Source organism: Malaya genurostris, chromosome 1 (genome assembly GCF_030247185.1).
Source record: "Malaya genurostris strain Urasoe2022 chromosome 1, Malgen_1.1, whole genome shotgun sequence".
NCBI lineage: Eukaryota > Metazoa > Arthropoda > Insecta > Diptera > Culicidae > Malaya > Malaya genurostris.
Genome location: NC_080570.1, coordinates 73,219,997 through 73,240,715, shown reverse-complemented (window position 1 = coordinate 73,240,715; position 20,719 = coordinate 73,219,997). Strand labels below are relative to the sequence as shown.

At 36.1% G+C, this 20,719-nt stretch overlaps 1 protein-coding gene across 5 annotated transcripts in view; it reads right to left on the bottom strand.

Moving 5' to 3' along the window:
- LOC131440462 (autophagy-related protein 2 homolog A) overlaps positions 1-20,719 on the bottom strand; it is a 101,034-nt gene that overhangs the window by 24,965 nt on the left and 55,350 nt on the right. For all 5 annotated transcript variants that reach the window (XM_058611754.1, XM_058611757.1, XM_058611755.1 and 2 more), the window contains one exon: positions 396-723. In XM_058611754.1, coding sequence (XP_058467737.1) covers positions 396-723 — 328 coding nt within the window. The remainder of the gene's footprint in view (positions 1-395; positions 724-20,719) is intronic.

Genomic DNA, 20,719 nt, shown 5'->3' with positions numbered 1-20,719 from the left:
TCTAGTGACGCGTAAGCAACTGAGCACGTTGTGCCCATACTATACTACGTCTTTAGAAACGCGGCCCTGCATACTCAGTACAACAATCTTCGACACACACTATCAGAGACGATGAGGCGAACAAACAAATATCGCTTCCCCCCCCTTCTGACAATAACTAACATTAAGGTATTCGCACCTACTGGCAACGGCGATAGCTGCGTGTTTTACTCAAGCAGCAAGTATTCTTAACTTCCTGGCCGATTATTAATCGTAGCAAGAAATTAGGTCAACAGGTCTGTGTTCGTTCATGAAGTTGATTCTCTTTCGCGACATTCGCTTGTTTACAGCCTCGCATGCGCACCATTTAATATTGCGTTCTAGCAAAAAGAGCAGTAATAGATGAGTCAACCTACCGTTGTCGATGATTTGCGCAAACTTCTCCAATCCCTCGATTGTGTTAACGGGTGCGGTCGATGGTGTCTCGGAACATGACCCTTCTCGTTCCAAGCACTCCTGAGCCAACTGCATGGAGCTGGACATCGAAGACCACATCGATTCGAACATTGAAGTGCCATCTGTAACTCGGGCTTTGGGTCGGAGACTGATTGATAGATTTGTCACCTCAATAGAACTGTCCTTGGCCAACGGGGCTTCGTAGGGAATGTTGACAGTTACTGCACCGATGTGTCCACAAATGACTTCAACTCCCCAGCCCTGTCCTTCGCAGAGGTCGTTCAACGCCTGGAATGAGAAGAGAAAGCTAATTTTAACAAAGAGGAAAAATGCATAAAGTTTACTTCATTACGTTCGTTAGTATCAATAATACGATTTAATTGAAGACGCAAAAAACAGGACTCATTCGTGTCAAAAAAATGCTGCTGCTGGTTTGAATACTGATTTTCTATTCACTATAGTGTGCGTCATATATTACATACTTAAGACCGAAATTGGCTCCAATACGTTAGTATGCTCCTAGAATTGCAAGTCTGATTGTATCCCAATACATAATGACCAATTCTCAGTTCGTATTTACACAACATTACAAAAAGATAATGTTCTCCTTGTATCTACTACATACGAGAGAAAATTAGTTACGATTATAATTGAATGAATTAAACTAAATTATAGACTTCCAGCCAATTCATACCAAGAAAGAGTATAAAATTTGATATTTCCCATACATAATTCAATTGATTCATCATTCAACGAAAAGAATGTTGAACTTTACTCCTAGGCGCGGCGCGTTTCGCTGTATTGTTTGACCAGGGAGATTTCTGTGTTACTTTTATAACTCAAAATCGAATACAACACCCGTATGCTAATTGAAGATACAGCCCTTTTACAAATTGTCAAATACAAGAACACGACTCACAACTGATACCACATTCGCACAGACGCTATAACAGATTTACGGCGTCAAAAATCGGTAGGAAATAGGAAGGAATTATTTCATAAATAATTCCGATCTATCAAATAGTAAAAATCCCAACATGAAAGTTCAACAGCGTCAAGGGAATAAATAAAATTTTGTGTTGTCGTGAAATGAATGGACGGGAACACAATCTGGATTGAAATGAGAATGAAACAAGATGACATAGAGCCAACAGTCGACTCGTGCTTACATACTTATCCGCCACAGAGCGATCATGACCTCGACGCTGACAATTTGTTGAGTTTTATTTTAGTAAATTTTCGTCTGTGTTACAACCCGCTCAGACGGAACAATACAAACTAGAGCTTGGAAGCAAGAATTTTAATACTAGTTGATAGTATGACTGACTATGATGAAACCAAGTCAAAATATTTGCTAAGGAAAATTGAACGATACTCTTCTACGAGTAAGCCAATACGAAGGGAAGTGTTTGTTTGGTCTACGTTTTGTTTGTTTAGAGTCAGCCTATCACTGAAAGTTGTAGAGTTTGATTAATTTCGAAAAGCTAAGATTGTTCTCAAACAGGTTTCAATATTTGTGCTTTGGCTTTCGGAGTACAAACGTTTAAGAGAAACGAATATGTAGACTTGAATGATTGAATGTATGGAGTAGCACAGATAGAGTAGGGTGCGCTAGCCCTATGTCGCACAGAACGAAAAAGGTGATATTTTTTTAGCTTATTTATTCACATTTCTTCATCATTTCATGTCATTTCTACAGAGAACGAAGATTTAATTTAGCAGAACCAGTTTTCAGTGAAAGAAAAACACATAACTTAAAAATGACTGCAACCGCCCTCGGCGAAAGTCCAAATGGTTAAAACCGAGATGAAATATTTTTTTAAATATTTTTTCACATATATTTATATAATGACTGCAACCGCCGTTATAACAATTTGGATTTTCTGATTTTTTATTTGTATGTAATAACTCTACATTTGTTCAAAATTTAAATGTTGTAAAAGTGTGTATTTTGTAATTTAATAGCTAATTTCCGTGAAATTGAAATTGAAGCCTCAAATTTCATTGTATATTTTAATGCATATTATAATGACATAACACGAGAATTTTTAGCATTCTTTTGTTTACATCACGTGTAATCTTGTTTACTAACTATGCACATTATTTAATGCAAAGAGATACGCTTCAGGCAATAGCGCAAATATGGTTTGTATATCAGATTGATGAAAACAATGTTTCTTCAAAACATAATAAGTTACCAAATAGTTATTCAAGTTTCCAAGTACAACATACATCTTCATATAACATTGAACTAATTATCATTTATAAATTATCGTTAGTTATTTCAAACATATCTTTAATCACGTCTATACTTTTAGTACAAGTTGAAATTAAGTTTATTTGACGTTGTAAAACCATTATGAGCTCGTAACTGTATGTGCAAATCGTTACTGTGAATTGATATAGCAAGATTACTACATTGATCAACACGTTCCCGGAATCACCACCGTGTGGCGCTCTCAGTCACCCGATTAGATTTTTCATTTTTTAGATTGCCATATCTGTCATTGATATTCTATCAAATTCTCAGCTTGATACCTGGACATTTGTAAAAGTTACGCTAGATTGAGTACATCTGAGATTGTGCGTGTCCTCGATTTTGAACAATTTTCAAAATTGGAACTGAATTTGCAATAACGAGTGTGCATTAAATTTTGCGTTAAAAACGGTTCAAATGGTGTGATGACATTGCAAATGTTAGAAAAGTGTTTCAGCATCCGAGATGAGATTATGGAAAAATCGCAGATGGCTGTGATGGCCATACCGAAAACTGAATATAAAATATGTTTTAAAGATTGGATTAAGCGCTGGCATAAGTGTGCTGCAGTCGATGGAAAGTACTTTGAAGGGGACACTATCCATTTTTATGAATCATCTTGTATTTTTAAATTTTCTGAATAGACTCTGGGAATTTTTTGATCAAGATAGTATAACAAACAATTTCTGCACTAGTTCATATAGCTATCGGTTTTCGCAATTACAAAAAAGCAACGTTGAAAACGTTTTGTTAGCATCAATATCTCGAACACATTATGGAATGTACAAGGATTGATTTTGACCATAGTAAATTGATAGTTTGTATTTCATTTCTTTGTGAGCAGATTTGAATTGAAGGTATATCAAAAAACACTTAAAGGGCGGGTATGGTCTAACACTTTTGAAAAATCATTAATTACTTTCTTTATATTTGGGTTGGTGGTTCAATGCATAGGGCGCTGGTCTTACAAGCCAGTTGTCGTATGTTCGAGTCCCGACCTGGAAGGATTCTTAGTGTCAGTAGGATCCATAGTACTAGCCATGCAATGATTCTGTACACTAAGAATCGGCTGCGAAGTCTGTTGAAACAGAAAGGCCAAATTCCACAAAAGGAATGTAATGCCTGGACTTTGCTTTGTACATTTCCTTATAGTAAAACATTTGAAGAATTTTCTGTGAAATTTTCAAGCCTATTGGAACGAAACTTTGGAAGTTATAGTCCTTTATCTATGGCTATCTCATTCTGCGAAAACTCAAGAGCTCGACGCATAGGCTCAAGATTTCTACTTCGATTGACATCAAAACTCGACAAAACACTCCTGAAATGTTTCATTATAAAAAAATATAAAAGAAAAAATATGATTTTTTGAAAATGTTAGACCCTACCCTGTAAAATGTTACCCTTGAGTAATAAATTGTTTCCATTGATTTCATAGACAAAAAACTTTAAACGAGTTTTTCTCGAAAGCAGGTTTTGAAAGCTCGTGTTCATCGTCATTCAAAAACTACTGCACCAATTTTTTCAAATTTTGCACACACTTTCTACATATAAAAAACCATACCCCAACGTTTTCCTTTTCGTTGTTTGTTACTTTGGGGAGGTTTAACAGCTATAAAATGGCGGATTTCTTCGTGAAAAATCGTAGTTTTCACTTTGAACAACCACCAAAAATTGAAAAAAAATTAAAAAAATCATGGGGTCTAAAAAAACTTCTACTCTAACTTTGCAGCTTTGATTTGTTCACTTTTGATTAGTCTGCGCTGAGATACCGTGGACACCGCAAATCATGATTTTTAAGAAGCGTCCTCAAAAATACCTCTTCACCGTTTTAGTTCTTTATATTTTTCCATGAATAAAATAACTAAATGTTGTTCGAATGATGCTTTTTATCGTGCAAAACATTGGACTTTATTTTGTTGAACGATAGTTCTGGAAAAAATTCGCAAAAATTATGATTTTTTTCATCGCTTAGACTATACCCCCACCCCCCTTAATTAAAATTGAACTTTATTCGAAAGTTCCGGGGATTTTAACCCAAAAACGAACCCGATGAATTCGGACTTGAAAAAATCGGATTGGAAACAGGTACGAATGATTTTCAATCGATTACGAGTCAGGTTGGGATCCAGAAAAACAATTCGGGTTCGGGTCGAGTCCATGTCAGGCTCGGGTTTAAAAAAATTCATATCCGATCATCGGGTAACGGTACTCCGGTATTCATCTCCGTTCCAGCTGTCATCACATATACGAAAACCATTTGTTAAAGTGACATTTGCTGTCTATGTTTGATAGATTGACCTCAAGAGTAAGATGAAAATAGGTACTTTCACTTCGAGTTTTCGCTATAACAGTAGTATTGAACAATTTTCAAACGCGATATTGCTTCTTAGAGCCGAAGCAAAGATTTTGTAGCCGATTTTATCACAATTTTTTGGTCGAGTAATGGGTAAAATAATATGGCGACTTTACCAATGAGTGTCGGTACAATATCCATCAGCTAACTATACTGCTGAGTAATTTCGAACATTAGCTGCAGAAGAAGTGGCCAAATTAGGATCGACTTGCTCTGATTTGGATAAACTTTGAACACATCCTCAGTATGGCAAACCGCATATTTAACACAGATGGAGAGACCAGTTCGACTCAACACGGACTTAACAACGGCGGAAGTATCTATACATGCACTTTCTTCTCATCTTTATATCCCAAAATCTGTTAATTGTACAAAAATTTTGTTCCATTTTAGTTGGAAATCCATTGAACAAATTATACACTAAAAAGTTGATTGTCTCTTCAAGAAATGTTAAACTAACCTAACTAACTTTCCATAGCAAACGAACTAGGCTATGGTGCCCAAATGAGCACTAGTAACGATGAAAGAAACCGAGATCATCGAAATGATAGGTTCCCTTCTATCGAGATGATAGGATAGCTTGTAACCCATACGACAGATTCCTTTGCGGTAACCGATTTGCAACGAACGCGACGAGTAAATTCTATTGCAAGTTCACCAGAAAATTTGACACTTGGGAAGGAAATGTTCTTCACCCGGTCACCAATCAATCATTGGTTCTTGCGTCTGTATCGTATCGATATTTGTATGTTTTCGCATAATAGAGTCTGAATGATAATTGGTGAGTGTTTGTAGCATTAGTATGGAACTGAGTGAAAGTAACGAATGTCTGAGAAAGTACCAAACATTCTACAACGCAATCCAGAAGAGAGCTACATTTAACATGCAACCAAACTATTAGGTGTGCAGGTTTTGAACATGCTGTTGTTCACGCCATTTCCGGCTCCCAAAAGCAGCAAAGACGACATGAGTCAGTAATCATATGGTCCAAATACTGCCAAAAAGATAAGATTTGATTAAAAGATTGCTTCTCTGCCTTAGATCAAAGCATAGTATTTGTCATGGCATGGACAATGTCTGTCAAGTTTTGCATATTCAGAATAAAGAGCATATCTATTTTATTATTTCGCTTCTGTGTATTTTTGCACCTTTTTGTCAGATATTAGGCCCATCAGAGAAGTGAGAAAGGCAAAACAATATAATAGATGTTCAAAAGAAAAAGAAATCATTTATTAATTGTTGATAATCTATAACATTTTAATTTGATTTGGCCTGTTCCGGTAATCGAAGACGGATCTAATAAAAAAAAACTCATTCTATTGTTGTATGAAATTATTCATGTACATAATTATATATGATTTATTAGTATTGATATTATTGAATTCATGCTTTTCAAGTTGAGTTTGAGCTTGACTGACCACCCCTGGTTGCTACTCCGTTACTGATCGGGATTAACTGAAATTGTACAGAGAATTTCTAGATGATCAGACCTGGGACTGGTAAATCATCCTTCATAGTACATCTTCTGGGAATCCCAGAATTCATTGATCAGTACCGGCACCGGCTAGGTCCAAACGTAGATCGTCAAAGGAATGGGAAGGGATGTTAGTCCAACACTTCTTGTTACTAGAGGCCGTAAATTCTACTGCGCACTCCGCAGTGTCACGGGAGTACGATGTTTGTTAGTATAAATTTCAGTTGTGTATTCGCGCACAACTTGAAGACTGTCCCAGAATGTATAGACGCACTTTGATTTCGCTGTAAATAATTCACAAGTGTTAGATATTCAAATTTTATTCGATATACTGATAATATTAGACTACAACTACAGAATATTATTCTCAACATTTGCTACTTAGCCATTGTAGACTAACCTTCTTGCGAACGTTCCTCATTAAATTCCGTACAGACTTCTTGGCGACAAGTGTTGACACTTTTTTTCAATCTTTTTCGAACTGTTGAATGGTTTCGGCTGCCGAGACATGTTTCCTAAGATGTGCCTTCGTTAATGCCCAAAATTCCTCAATTGGTCGAAGTTATGGGTAGAATTTGGTGGATTCATGTCTTTTGGGACGAAAGTGACATTTTTGGTAGTATACCATTCTACCGTTGATTTCGAGTAGTGGCAAGAAGCAAGATCTGGCCAGAAGACAACAGGATTCTTGTGGCTTCGAATCATGGATAGAAGTCGTTTTTGTAAACATTCCTTGATGTATATTTCGGTGTTCATTGAAGCAGTGGTGATGAAGGGTTTCGAAATCTTACCGCAGCTACAAATTGCTTGCCAGACCATAGCTTTCTTACCAAATTTTTCAATCGATGTCTCGAACTGGTTTAACACTTGCCCTTCTCGCACCGTATAATATTGTTGTCCCGACAAGGATTTGTAATCGAGTTTCATGTAGGTTTCGTCGTCCATGATTTTGCAGTTCAAATTTCCAGTAAGAATCGTATTGTACAGCTTTCGAACCTTCGGCCTGATCGATGCTCCTTGTTTCGGACTACGTTTTGGTTGTTTCTGGTTCGAAGATTCAAACGTTCTTTAGCACGAAGAACATTTGACTTCGAAGTGCCCACTTTTTTGGCTACATCCCAAACTGAAACCTCCTTCTTTTGCTCGAACGCCTTTAGTATACGTTTATCCAACTGAGGGTTAGCAGGACCTTTTTTTCGACCCGTTTGCGGTTTATCCTCAAAGGTAAAACTCCTCAAAGGTCGAACTTCCTGATTGCATTTCGCACGGCTTTTTCACTTACTCCTTCCATTTTTACTATCTTTCTCAGTGACAGTCCGCGTTCTGTGCACCATTTGTACACAATTTTTCGACGTTGTTCTGCTGAAAGACCACGCATTTCGAAACAAACTAATAGAAACGAATAAACAACTGCCCAAGTGGTTAGAGAAAAGTGTAAACAACAGAACGCAGCCATAAAAATTGACAGATTCTGAACCATTGCGAAATGGCCCGCTGCCATTTTTGATTGCGTGCATACTTTCTGGGACAGTCTTTAATATGTTTCGGGTTTTTAGCAGTATTAGTATGTTTTGGGTTCAAGATGCTCGAATGCACCACAAAACACATGGACCCGAATAAACGTTTCAACAATATCCGATATTGAAGTCCCGGAAAGTCTAGATTCACAATTCTTATTCTTGAAAACTGAGGGAAAAATTTTAATGCTATCGTGGAACGAATAAAAATACCCTTAATTTTTTTTTTTTTTTTTTTTTCATAACCCTTAATTTTGTTCTAAATGAAACTGCCTGCTACAATATAAACAAGTGAATATTTGTTTAATTGTTCGACAGTTTTATTTAATAGATAATGTGTATGAATTATTTATTCTATAAATAATAGCTAGATGGAAAGAGATGAGAGATCATACTGTCGTAAAATGATAAGACAATATTTTTTAACAAAACTCTTTATTGAATGAAGAGATAATTTAGCAACCAGATGTGAAACGTAGAAAAAATCTGATAACTGAAAGAAAAAAGAAACTTTTGCAACTGTCGCCTTTTACGACATGGAAGCAGGAACCCAGTGAGACTATTCTTGGTTAAGTGTTTTTATTTGGTGTTTTTCTTTTTTTTTAATAGTAACTTTCTTTAAAGGCACTTCGTACCCTCGTGTGCCCTGGCATACTAGCAATCTCCTAGTAGACCTCAGCCCCACGAATTCATGCTTTTCAAGTTGATGAAATTAAGTTTAATTAGAGAAATTTGATAACGAAAAACCAATTTCCTAGAAACAGGACTCGAACATGCTAACCTTCACCGATTCATCGAACTTTTTCGTCAATTGAGCTACCCCAGCAATGTGGAGAAGTCACATTTCGACAGCTAAGCAAAAATGAGGCCATCATCGAAATGATAGCTTCATGAATTTGGATCGATCACCCGTCAAGTAATAGTAATCCATACCATGTGTCCGTGTGTTTGCACTTCCGTCCGTGTAGTCGCTTTCATCTGTCTATGCACGGTTGATTACTCCCATTAAACTTCGCACGAGCGCATAGTGCCCGAATAAATCGGTTATAGGAGATTAATTGTTTGATCGCGTATTCATCCGAGTCTGCGTGTATTTGTGGTTGAATGGCCTGATTACTTTAGTCGCATATTTAAATTTGCAACCAACATATTTGAATTTACAACTTCTTATTCCTGATGACTATGAGTTTTCCTTTCGAAACAAACTGACCAGTTTATGACGAATGGGCAGTTGTAGAGTCCTACCAACCGTTTCAAAATGGTAACCAATTTCAGCCATAAGACTAGTAATAAAATAAACAATCGAAGAAGGAAGAAGTATAAATGAACTCGCTTATTCCTACGGCTGAACAACATCTCAAACTAAATAGGTTTCAAACTCTATTCACCGGAAAAAGAATTCCCTATGTATAACATAATACAATCCCAAAGCCGTTGAAACCAGTATTTTTGCATAAAAGATTTACTTCTTCATACGCCGTTTTCCAGAACAGCTGATCGAATCATTCGACTTCGACTGTGCGCACACATTGAACTCGAATTGCCATCACCTGCACTACGTCTATAGACATATTACCGTAATTCAAGCATGCATGAAGGCATTTTACAGAAAAAATGCAAGAAATCTGCGATAAGGTCAACGAAGATCACTTTACTATACGAGAACGATTTGCGGTAAAAAATGACAAGAAGTTGTAATATTTTTCCTCAGAGTGATTGCCGGATATCGTACGGTATGATTTACCTATGATACAATATGTTATTATGTTCGACAATCGCGAGTCAAGGGGCAAGCACACAACATGCTACAAGTTTACCGCTAAAGGCTCTGAACTTCAATACCGTAACTCTACAGTTGTGGTTCTACAGCTGTTCCTCACAACAAAATATGACTACGACAGCATCTCGAAAAGGCGAACAGCTTACAGTCAAGTTTACTTCTTGTTTTGTCCAGTTTATACATAGTCCGTATATAAATGCTGTTCCATACACGTATGGTTCTTTGTTTCATTCATATTCGCGAATTTCCTGCTTCTCGCATATCTACGTTAGCCGCCGCGGCGTAGTAACAGTAATACTACTCGGGTCCGTTGTCTGGTGTATACTGTGAGCAAGTGGCACTAACACACCCACCAATTTATCGGCACTAGTTCTTAGTAGAAACAAAAAAAATAAACTAGATACACACGCCATAGTGCTACTGTTATATGCTCGGATGGCTACAATTAGAAGCGCACAAACTTAACCCTCCACAGTCTAATTAATGGTTTTTCGCACCGATTGAAAACTTCATTTAGCTTGAAAATTCGAAAGAAAAAACAAATTATTTGTCCGAGAACATTGGTAGTGGTTAGTTACTTAGTAACCATTGCTTAACTTGTGACTTGTACATCATTGAATGCTTCTTAATTTCATGATACCAGTAGAATCCATTACAAACAGGATCAGGCGGCAGAGGGTTCAGATGTGAGCAACGAGGCAATACTTTGCACGGAAATAAACACAACTCGAATACAAATTAAGAACATAATCGTTCAGATTGTGCCAAAAAAAACTGTCGCCTCGGAACGCACGAGCTTCAAATTTCATTGTCCAACTAGACGTTCATACCGAGTACCAACCAATATAAAAAGCTCCAACAAAGTTGTGTCTACCTATTTAGAATGCTTGAATACAAACATCTGCATATGAACATCGAATGATAAACTTGAATGGTATCAATTATTAGTTACTTTATAGGGATGTTCAAATTCATTCTCGAAAATTCTTCAATATTGTTTACATGGACTGGCTAAAAAAAAGAGCTGTTTCCAGAAATTGAACCAAAACAAACCAATTTGAGCCACCTAGTAATGTAATTATACCATTCTCATTAGAGTCAAACAATTTCTCATTGTTGAAAGATCCTTTTTAGAACTTTTAGCTACTACTTCCGGAACTGCAGCCCGGGACGAGTATAGCCGAAGTAAATTTCTACAGGGTAAGCCATATCTGAACAAAATATAGGAAAAAATACTTTTTTTAAAATTTTCATTTCGATTATAATTTATTTTGGTTCAAGGAGATATGTTACAGCTGAAAATGATATCGCTTAAATGGCCACCTTTAGGCTTGAGTACAGAATGTTCCCTTTTTTCGGCGTATTCCATCGTTTTGGCTAATGTATCGGTCGATATGGCGACGATTTAACGTCGTATGTTGTCTTTGAGTTGAGCTATGGTTCGTGGCTTATCAGCGTATACCTTGGATTTCAAATAGCCTCACAAAAAAGTCTGATAGTCTGAGTCGGGTGATCTCGAGGGCCAGTCAAAATCACCGTTTTTCGTTATGACTCGTCCGGGGAACAATGGTCATAACAAATCAATTGTTAGTCGAGCTGTATGACATGTTGCACCGCCCTGTTGAAACCAGTACCCGTTCAAACCATTTTCACGAACAATGAGCATTACGAAATCATTTATCATGGCTCGATAACGATCGCCAATAACAATTTTCGTTGCTTCATCATCGTCTTGGAAAAAATAGGAACCAACCACCATATCCGCACAAACACCACACCAAACTATAACTGTTTGGTCGTATAGAGTGTGTTCCTCATTTAGTTGAGAGTTTACAGTTGCATAGAACCCACAATTTTGCTTATTAACACATCCATTTGACGTGCAATATGCCTCGTTTGATATGATGTAATGTAATGAGTTATTTTGAACTGTTCCATGGAAAAATTGTCTTGGGAGGACGCTTCCAACGCGGTATGTCATTAGTCGATCTGACAATTCTGTCAAAAGTTAGATGCTTCCACTGTAAATAGCCCATCCTCCACTATAACCATTATCCAACAACACATATGTATTGAAGAGCTTTAAATTGTCACGTATTTTCAATCAAAAAATACAATCCAACCGCCTCAACTTCGTTTTTGCCTTTCTCTATAGAAAGGTATTAAAATTGCTGGAAAAACCGACTTTCGAACGGAGCATCGGAGACCCATAGTGTTATATACCATTCGACTCAGTTCGAAGAGATCGGAAAATGTCTATATATATATATATATATATATATATATATATATATATATATATATATATATATATATATATATATATATATATATATATATATATATATATATATATATATATATATGTGTGTGTGTGTGTGTGTCTATGTGTGTACTTTTAGAAAATTTCTATACGCGCTCAATTTTCTCAGAAATGGCTGAACCGATTTTAACAAACTTATGCTCGTTTGAAAGCTACTGTTGGTCCATTGATCAAGTTCAAAGAACAAACGGCTGTGACTTTTGGTTCCGGAGATATGATTGTATAAGTGACGTAAACGACAAAACGCTTTGTATTTATATGTGCTCAATTTTCTCAGAGAAGGCTGAACCGATTTTAATAAGCTTGGGCTCGTTTGAAATCTACTGTTGGGCCATTCATCAAGTATAAGGGTGCCAATATTTTGATCACCTCTAATTTCGTAAAGCGCTAGTGCTCAAAAGTTTAAGCACATCGAAAAATGTCCTCATGCAAAATTTGAGCTAAATCGGACATGCGTAAGGGGTGCTGCCCGACGGTTATGGTTCGAAAATTTTCGCTCTTGAAAAAGCAATATAGAGGGGAGACATGAAATTTCCGAAATCGAAAATTTTTTTTGATGCCAAAAATCTTAAAATTGGATGAAACGTCGATATTTAGTAATATCTCAAAAAAATTTTGATTTTTTACTAAGTCCCAGAAAGTCGATATTTTCAAAAAAATTTTTTTCGAGATGACACGTTTCATGCAATTCTAAGACTTTTGGCATCAAAATTTTTTTTTCGATTACGAAAATTTCATTTACTCCCCCCTATTTTCAAGATATATGAAAATTCCACTAAGTGGACTAGGAAGGGTTTTTTTAGATTAGCATCACTCTTCTCATACAAATAGGCAACGCAAATGTCAAGCACTAGTTTGAAAAAATGATGCTGACTGTGTGACACAAACACTGAAACGTGCTTTTGTGAACTACCTGAATCAATCTGAATCAATTGGTGTCAAAATTAGTATAAGAAATTATATAATAAAAGCATGAAATATATTTTCATGAGACTATTATGAAAGAAGAGAAAGGCATCATCACACCACTAGGTGGATTAAGAAGGGTTTTTATAGTTTAATTCGTAAATGGTCGCATTTAGAACAAACTAAGAGAGAGGAAGAAGTTTCCTTTTTCACATCCACAAAAGAGAGTATAAATACCAACATCACTCGTTTTCCTACGACAAAATGAAACCAAAATATTATTTTTGTGGAAATTTAGTCGAACTTCAGTGATCATTGTTTTTTCAATATATTGAAAATGAGCGAAGCTTGGTTATTACAAAAAACGTCTTAAATATGACAAATCAAAGCTATTACACTCTAGAATGTTTCTGGTAACCTAGACTACAATAGAGCCGGGGTTGACGGTTCAATGCATAGGACACTGGTATTACAAACCAGTTGTCGTATGTTCGAGCCCCAATCTGGAAGGATTCGTAGTGTCAGTAGAATCGTAGCACCAGCCATGCAATAGTTCTGTACACTCTGAATCGACTGCGGAATCTGTTGGAACAGAAGGTCAAATTCCACTACACGACTTTGCTACCAAGACTTTGCTTTTTTACTACAATAGATACGAGCACCAAAAAGTAAAAATCAATATGTATCGTTTTCTGTCAGTATCGATTCCCTAAGCTTCAGTTTTTCGATGTTGTTTCAAATATCTACATATAGCATTTTATAATAGGTTCAATGGGAAGGTTTCAAAAATTGATTTTACAAGTTACTGTACAGCCCTAGATAGCGAACCACCGTATGAAAATTATTGAAAATTCTAACAATATTGGTGTTTTTGGAACGAGTACAACGAATAAATGTCAAAAAATAATGTTCTAATTTATTTTCAAATCCATAATAGCGCCTTCCTGCATTATGAACTAGGATTGGAAAATTTATGTTTTAGGACTGTTTCCTAAAAAAAATCTAACATTAGGTTTGAACCATCCATTTTACTATTTATAAAAATTTGAACGGATTGAAGTTTTGAACCCGGGTTGGCGGTTCAATGCATAGGGCGCTGGTCTTACAAACCAGTTGTCGTATGTTCGAGCCCCGACCTGGAAGGATTCGTAGTGTCAGTAGAATCGTAGCACCAGCCATGCACTGGTTCTGTACACTCTAAATCGGCTGCGAAGTCTGTTGAAACAGAAGGTCAAATTCCACTACAGGAATGTAATACCAAAGCTTTGCTTACGGATTAAAGTTGAACTGAAAATTTATAGTATATTGAATACCACCCTTTCATTTTTTTACTACAATGCTTAAAATAATCTACTTCTCCAAGTTATATATGCACGTCGAACTTACAGTAAGACCCACCGTAGTGTTTAAACAAAGTTTCAAATTTTTAACACTTATCACCCTATAATACCGGATGCAGCATTCGAATCCGGATGAAATTTAACATCCACCTACGGGATCATAAGACCTTATATTTGAATCTAAGTTTATGACCATCGGATTAATCATCTTTAAAAAATCGTTCTATTTAGAGTTTTGACCACTATTGCCGAAAGGGGAAACTGGAAACTACCAAAGCCGATTTGTTTGAACATTAACTAACGACTAAAACTACAAATTTTTAACAATCTTAACACAATTTCAACAAGTTTTATGCTCTTTGCATCGTCACTTAAACGGCTGAATGCAAAAAAGGGATGAGGAGTGCATCTTAGTTTAGAAAACCCGTTTTAAATATTTTTGGAAACAAAAACCGGTTTAGCACATTGAGTGCTAAGACCGGACACAGATTCTGCAATTGTAAAATTTGTGAAAACATCTTTTTCGTAAAAGCCGGACCAAAAAATTTTGAATGCAAAAACCGGATAAGAACTTAACTAGTGTTTTTGTCCAGTTCTTGCATTCTGAGTTTTTTTCGGTTTTTACAAGAAAGATTTTTTTAAACGATTTTTGCATTATAAAATCCGTTTTTGTATGGTTTTTGCATTTCAAATCATTCACGGGTCTACTAAACTTAGTTACACATATCTAATTTTTACATTCAGCCGTTCACTATAAACTAAAGTTTAGTAATTTTAAATACTTATAATACCGGAACCGGAAATCGGATCCGGATGAAATATAGCAACCATATATGGGACCTTTCAATTGAATCTAAGTTTATAAAAACCTGAGTAATCGATTTGAGTTCCATTGGGGGACGGGTATAGTGTGACTCCCAAACCCCCCACTTTTCCGGCCCGAAGAGGTGAATGACCTTAAGGTTATGAAATAATTTGACCACAATTTCCTGTACTTCCGGAACCGGAAACTAGGAACCGTATATAACTAAACTCGTTTCTTTTGGCCATTAACTAACTAGATACAAATTGGAATAATTTTCAGCACAGTTTTGAAGACATTTCACTTCAAACGATTTGGAATAGTCATCATCGCTCATCACAGTCGGCAGTCAGATTCGGATAGAATTCAGTAGCAACATATGTTATTGTAAGTGTTAAATTTTAATAATTATTACTGGTATCTCCGGAAGTGGATACCGGACACCGGTATAAGTGAAGTGAATTTAGTTCATCGCTTATTAATGAGATCTACAAATTAGAGAAATTTATTAACAAATTTGAAGCTAATTTATACCATTTATATAGTTACTTACGAGAAAATATATTTGAGAGTTAAAATTTTTATACTAATCACTCTGTAATTCCGAAGCCTCAAGAAGGATCTAGAAAAATTCAAGGATTTTTAATAGGGTTTCAAGGCCACTTATTCGAATCAAAGTTAATGAAAATCAGCCATCCCCGAGAAAATTTAGTGCACCAAAATGTTGCATACATACATATATACATATACAGACATTTTTCGATCTCGACGAACTGATTCGAATGATACAGGGTGCTATTTTATGTTGGTATGTAAACTCTGAATAACTTACACATTTTGCAACCGAGCGATTTCATCAGATATATTTTGGAAACGTCAAATCAGTACAATTTTTGCCTTGGATCGCTTCACACCGAAATAACGGGATGAAATAGTGATACTTTCCATCGGAAACATTCGTTCCATTAGTCCAAATAAATGGTGAGGAACCAAACAGAATAAAAATGCATCACTTAAAGAAATCGGTTGTTTTCCTAAAAGTTATTCAATGTTTACATACCCACATAAAACATGAAGCACCCTGTATATGACACTCAGCCCATCGGGCCTCCGTTGAAAAGTTTTCTTGATTTTACTGTTTTAAACAGAAGTACCTATATTAAAAATATTATGAAGCGATGTTTTTTTATACATTTAAACTTTATCGATTGGTGCACAATTTGTAAAAAAAGACTGTTTTCTACGCGAATAATAAAAATATTAAAAATCACACGTGCAATTTTTCAAATCGATCGATAAAATTTGTTCCAAGGTGAACAGAAGTGAATAAAAAAAAACTATTGAACTATTGAACAGGTAGAAAATTATCAAATACTTAAAACAAAGCGATTTCAGACATTTTTAAACAATCTGCTGATTATTCAGAGCGCCATGCGAGCAGCCACAGAACAGTCATAAACCTACGTCGATCATGAATAATTTATTAACTCAAAACAACAAAACAGAACACACGCAAAGTGTGTCCTCGAATTGCTGATATCAATGAGAGTGGCTAGACCACCAGAAGAGTGCGGTAATTGACTGGTGGCAACTGTACAGGAATGGCAACTCCAGGTGACAAGAGTTCGATATGATTCAAACTTGACCCACCATGAACGTTTCATTACGGCAATGTTAATGGATGTACATTTTTAATCGAAAGTTCTTGTCCTTGGATCTACGATACGCTTCAATAGCAAGTGAAAAAAATATTCAATGTCAAGAACAGTTAATTATAGGGTTCAATTGTTTAACATGAATCTTTGTTAATCATTATTGCGATTTGAAAATTACCACAAGCATCATCAAACCATGAGCAAATCTAACCAATTAACGAAAATGCTCAAAAATGATTCAAGTACAAATACAACAATATAGTCTAATCTTATTGTCAAAACGACTTGGGTCAATTCAGCTACTGAGTGTATAACTTATCAGTCCAGAAGTACAAGCCGTCCTTGAAACGCAGCACGAATAAACCAGTTCGAGCAGGAAGTCTAGTCCAAACATGGGATGTACAGTGCCGGGTGATAATTTCAAAACGTCAACGAAAAAAAAAAGACACATCAATGCTTTCAATGACTCTGAAGTTAGGCAGATTTCCGAAGTTCTGCGATTTATGCGGTTCGCAGGAGGAGTTGAGGAAGTGAAATAAGAAAAATCTTTTTATTGTTTATCCGTTAAATGATATTTTCAGGATACAGGGTAGTTCGTCTTACCTAAAACATATAATTTGGAAAATTCCATTTTAGTGACTGAATAAAGGAAACTCATATAGGAATAACTGATAATTGAATCTCTAACACCACTTGTCCATTTTAAAGTAAATCAGCAAAACACACACAAACCACTTTGTTTGGCTAATTTGCTCATTCTCATTTTCACGATATTTGATTTCCTTTGTTTATAATATCGGAACCTACGGAAATAAAAATGGCTTTTCTAATTGTTAAGCAAAACTAACAATTAGAAACGTGCCCAATCCATCTAGCAGTGGTATGATACCTTTTTTCAGCGATTCGCATGTTTTCTGCATCAATAATCGTTTTTCTCTAAAACATTGTGACTAGAACTTCAAAAAAGTAATATATTTTTTTAAATATATTTGAGTGATATGAAAATTTCTTTATATCAGCGGATTTTTTAGTTTTTAGAAAGTATGGGTTATCACTATGAATTCGAAGGTAATGCAGAATTTCTAATATAAGATTTCACACCTCACAATTTGTTTCCAAGCGTTATTCCATCGTGTTTCATTCAAAAGCCCTAACAGGTCGGCTGAAAAGTTCGTATCGTTTCTATGAGAGGGCGCCACTAGAATTAAATCCATACCATTTTCAGTTAGTACCAACCTTCAAAAGATACGTGTATAAATTTGACAGCTGTCTGATTATTAGTTTGTGAGATATTGTATTTTGAGTGAAGCTACTTTTGTTATTGTGAAAAAAATGGAAAAAAAGGAATTTCGTGTGTTGATGAAACACTACTTTTTGATGAAAAAAAGTGCCGCCGATACCAAAAAATGGCTTGATGAGTGTTATTCAGACTCTGCACCGGGCGAAGCAAAAATTCGTAAGTGATTTGCAAAATTTCGTACTGGTCATATGAGCACCGAAGACGATGAACGCAGTGGACGTCCAAAAGAGGCTGTTACCGATGAAAACGTGAAAAAAATCCACAAAATGATTTTCAATGACCGTAAAGTGAAGTTGATCGAGATAGCTGACACCAGTGCTGTAAAACTTCATTCAATTCAATTGAAACTGAATGTGGAACACATTGACGATCTCTCGAATGCAGTAAACTTCACTCTCTGACACACACAATGTTTGCTGACGGCCCGAACGGGCAGCATTCAGTCATCAATCGTTTCTCTTCAATCGAGACTCAGTTTAACCACCGTCAGTTGATCTCTTGAAGTAACAAAATATCTCTTTCAATAGTGTGAGAGCGGACATCAAATGAGGTTCATGTAAACATTCCAATTGGTTCAAGATAATAGATGAAAGACAAACCAGATTGCTGAAATATCAATCACAGAATACACATAAATTAATTGTTTCCTCCTTCAGTTTTCATTTTTAATACTTTACTCCATTTATAATTCTATTCGTTCGAATTTGCTTACTACCAAGAGCGAAGGCAATGAAGGAGCTACACTACTCCGCACTTGAAACTGAGCAAGCAAAACTTCAAATGACTAACAACGATTATTCAACTGACAATGAATTCCGGGAGCTTCAGTTGAAAATGGCAGCAAAAGTCAAATGAATTAGTAGGGATATGCTGACGGTCAGCGGCCATAAATTTCGTTTTCATCTTATATTATTCGATTGAAAATGAAATTTTACCGCACTGGCTGACACCCTAAAGATATCAAAGGAACGTGTTGGACATATTATTCACGAATATTTGGATACGAGAAAGCTTTGTGCAAAATGGGTGCCGCGTGAGCTCACAATCGATCAAAAACAACAACGAATTGATGATTCTGAGCAGTGTTTGGAGCTGTTAAATCGTAATAAAACTGATTTTTTTCGTCGATATATAACAATGGACGAAACAGGCTCCATCACTTCACTCCGAAATTCCCACTTCACACACGAAATTCCTTTTTTTCCATTTTTTTTCACAATAACAAAAGTAGCTACACTCAAAATGCAATATCTCACAAACTAATAATCAGACAGCTGTCAAATTTATACACGTATCTTTTGAAGGTTGGTACTAACTGAAAATGATATGGATTTAATTCTAGTGGCGCCCTCTCATAGAAACGATACGAACTTTTCAGCCGAACTGTTACTATTAGGATATGGCGGAAAATTGACAACACAAAAATATCGATATCTTCGTGAATAGTTGACGGATTTTTATAGTCTTCGGCTCGTTTGAATGGTATTACGATAAGGATCTTAGTTTGGAATCATACTCAGTTTTCAAGGATAATTGTGACAGATATTGTCAAAAAACTGCAAATTTTGACATAAAAGTTTGTACAACTCGGAAAGTAATGAGATTTACGCCTAATCATATAGGACGCTGGTCTTACAAGCCAGTTGTCGTATGTTCGAGCCCCGACCTGGAAGGATTCTTAGTGTCAGTAGGATCCATAGTACTGGCCATGCTATGATTCTGTACACTAAGAATCGACTGCAAAGTCTGTTGAAACAGAAAGGCCAAATTCCACAAAAGGAATGTAATGCCAAGACTTTGCTTGACTTTGCTTTGCTTTGGTACTTGCCTATTTATATTGCACACACAGACATTTGATCAGTTCGTCGAGTTGAATGGTAAATGACAGTCGGCCTTTTGGGCCTCGGAAAAGTATTCCAAAGTTTGAGTGAATGCTATACCTATTTTCTGTATTCATAACAAAATGTAGAAAGCGTTTTTAATCTTACACATGTTTATTATATGATTTAAATTGTTATCACGAAAAATATGGCTTGATTTTATTTACGATTTTTGGATGGAATGGAAGAAAGATTTGTCCTAACAAGAGCTTGCACGGAAGCTCTACACAAACCGCATTGTCTCAATAGGGACGTCTGGCAGCACACTTCCAGCAGTATTCGGGACTTCTATTTATCACTGTCCATCATAAGTTTGATGTCTCAGAAGACGTTAGAAAACAAAAAATGTCAAAAACGCATGATCAATTTGCTCATGTGGAAAGTGGAGTACTTCATTTGTGACAATCGGTAAGAGCAATAGGGACGTACGCACAAAGGAATACCTCCAAAAACGTCTACTTCCACTTCTAAGGTGACACAATGGTCCTACACTCTTCTGGCTAGATTTAGTCACGTGCCACTATTCAAAAGATGTTTTGGGGTGATACAAAGCTAATGAGGTCCACGTCGTGTCGAAGGACTTCAATCCTCCGAACGTACCAGAACTGCGGTTAGTTGAAAAGTACTGGGCCATCAAGATGCAGACACTTTGGAAAAATCCCAAGGTAGTTATGTAAAATCGGAGGAAGAAATAAAG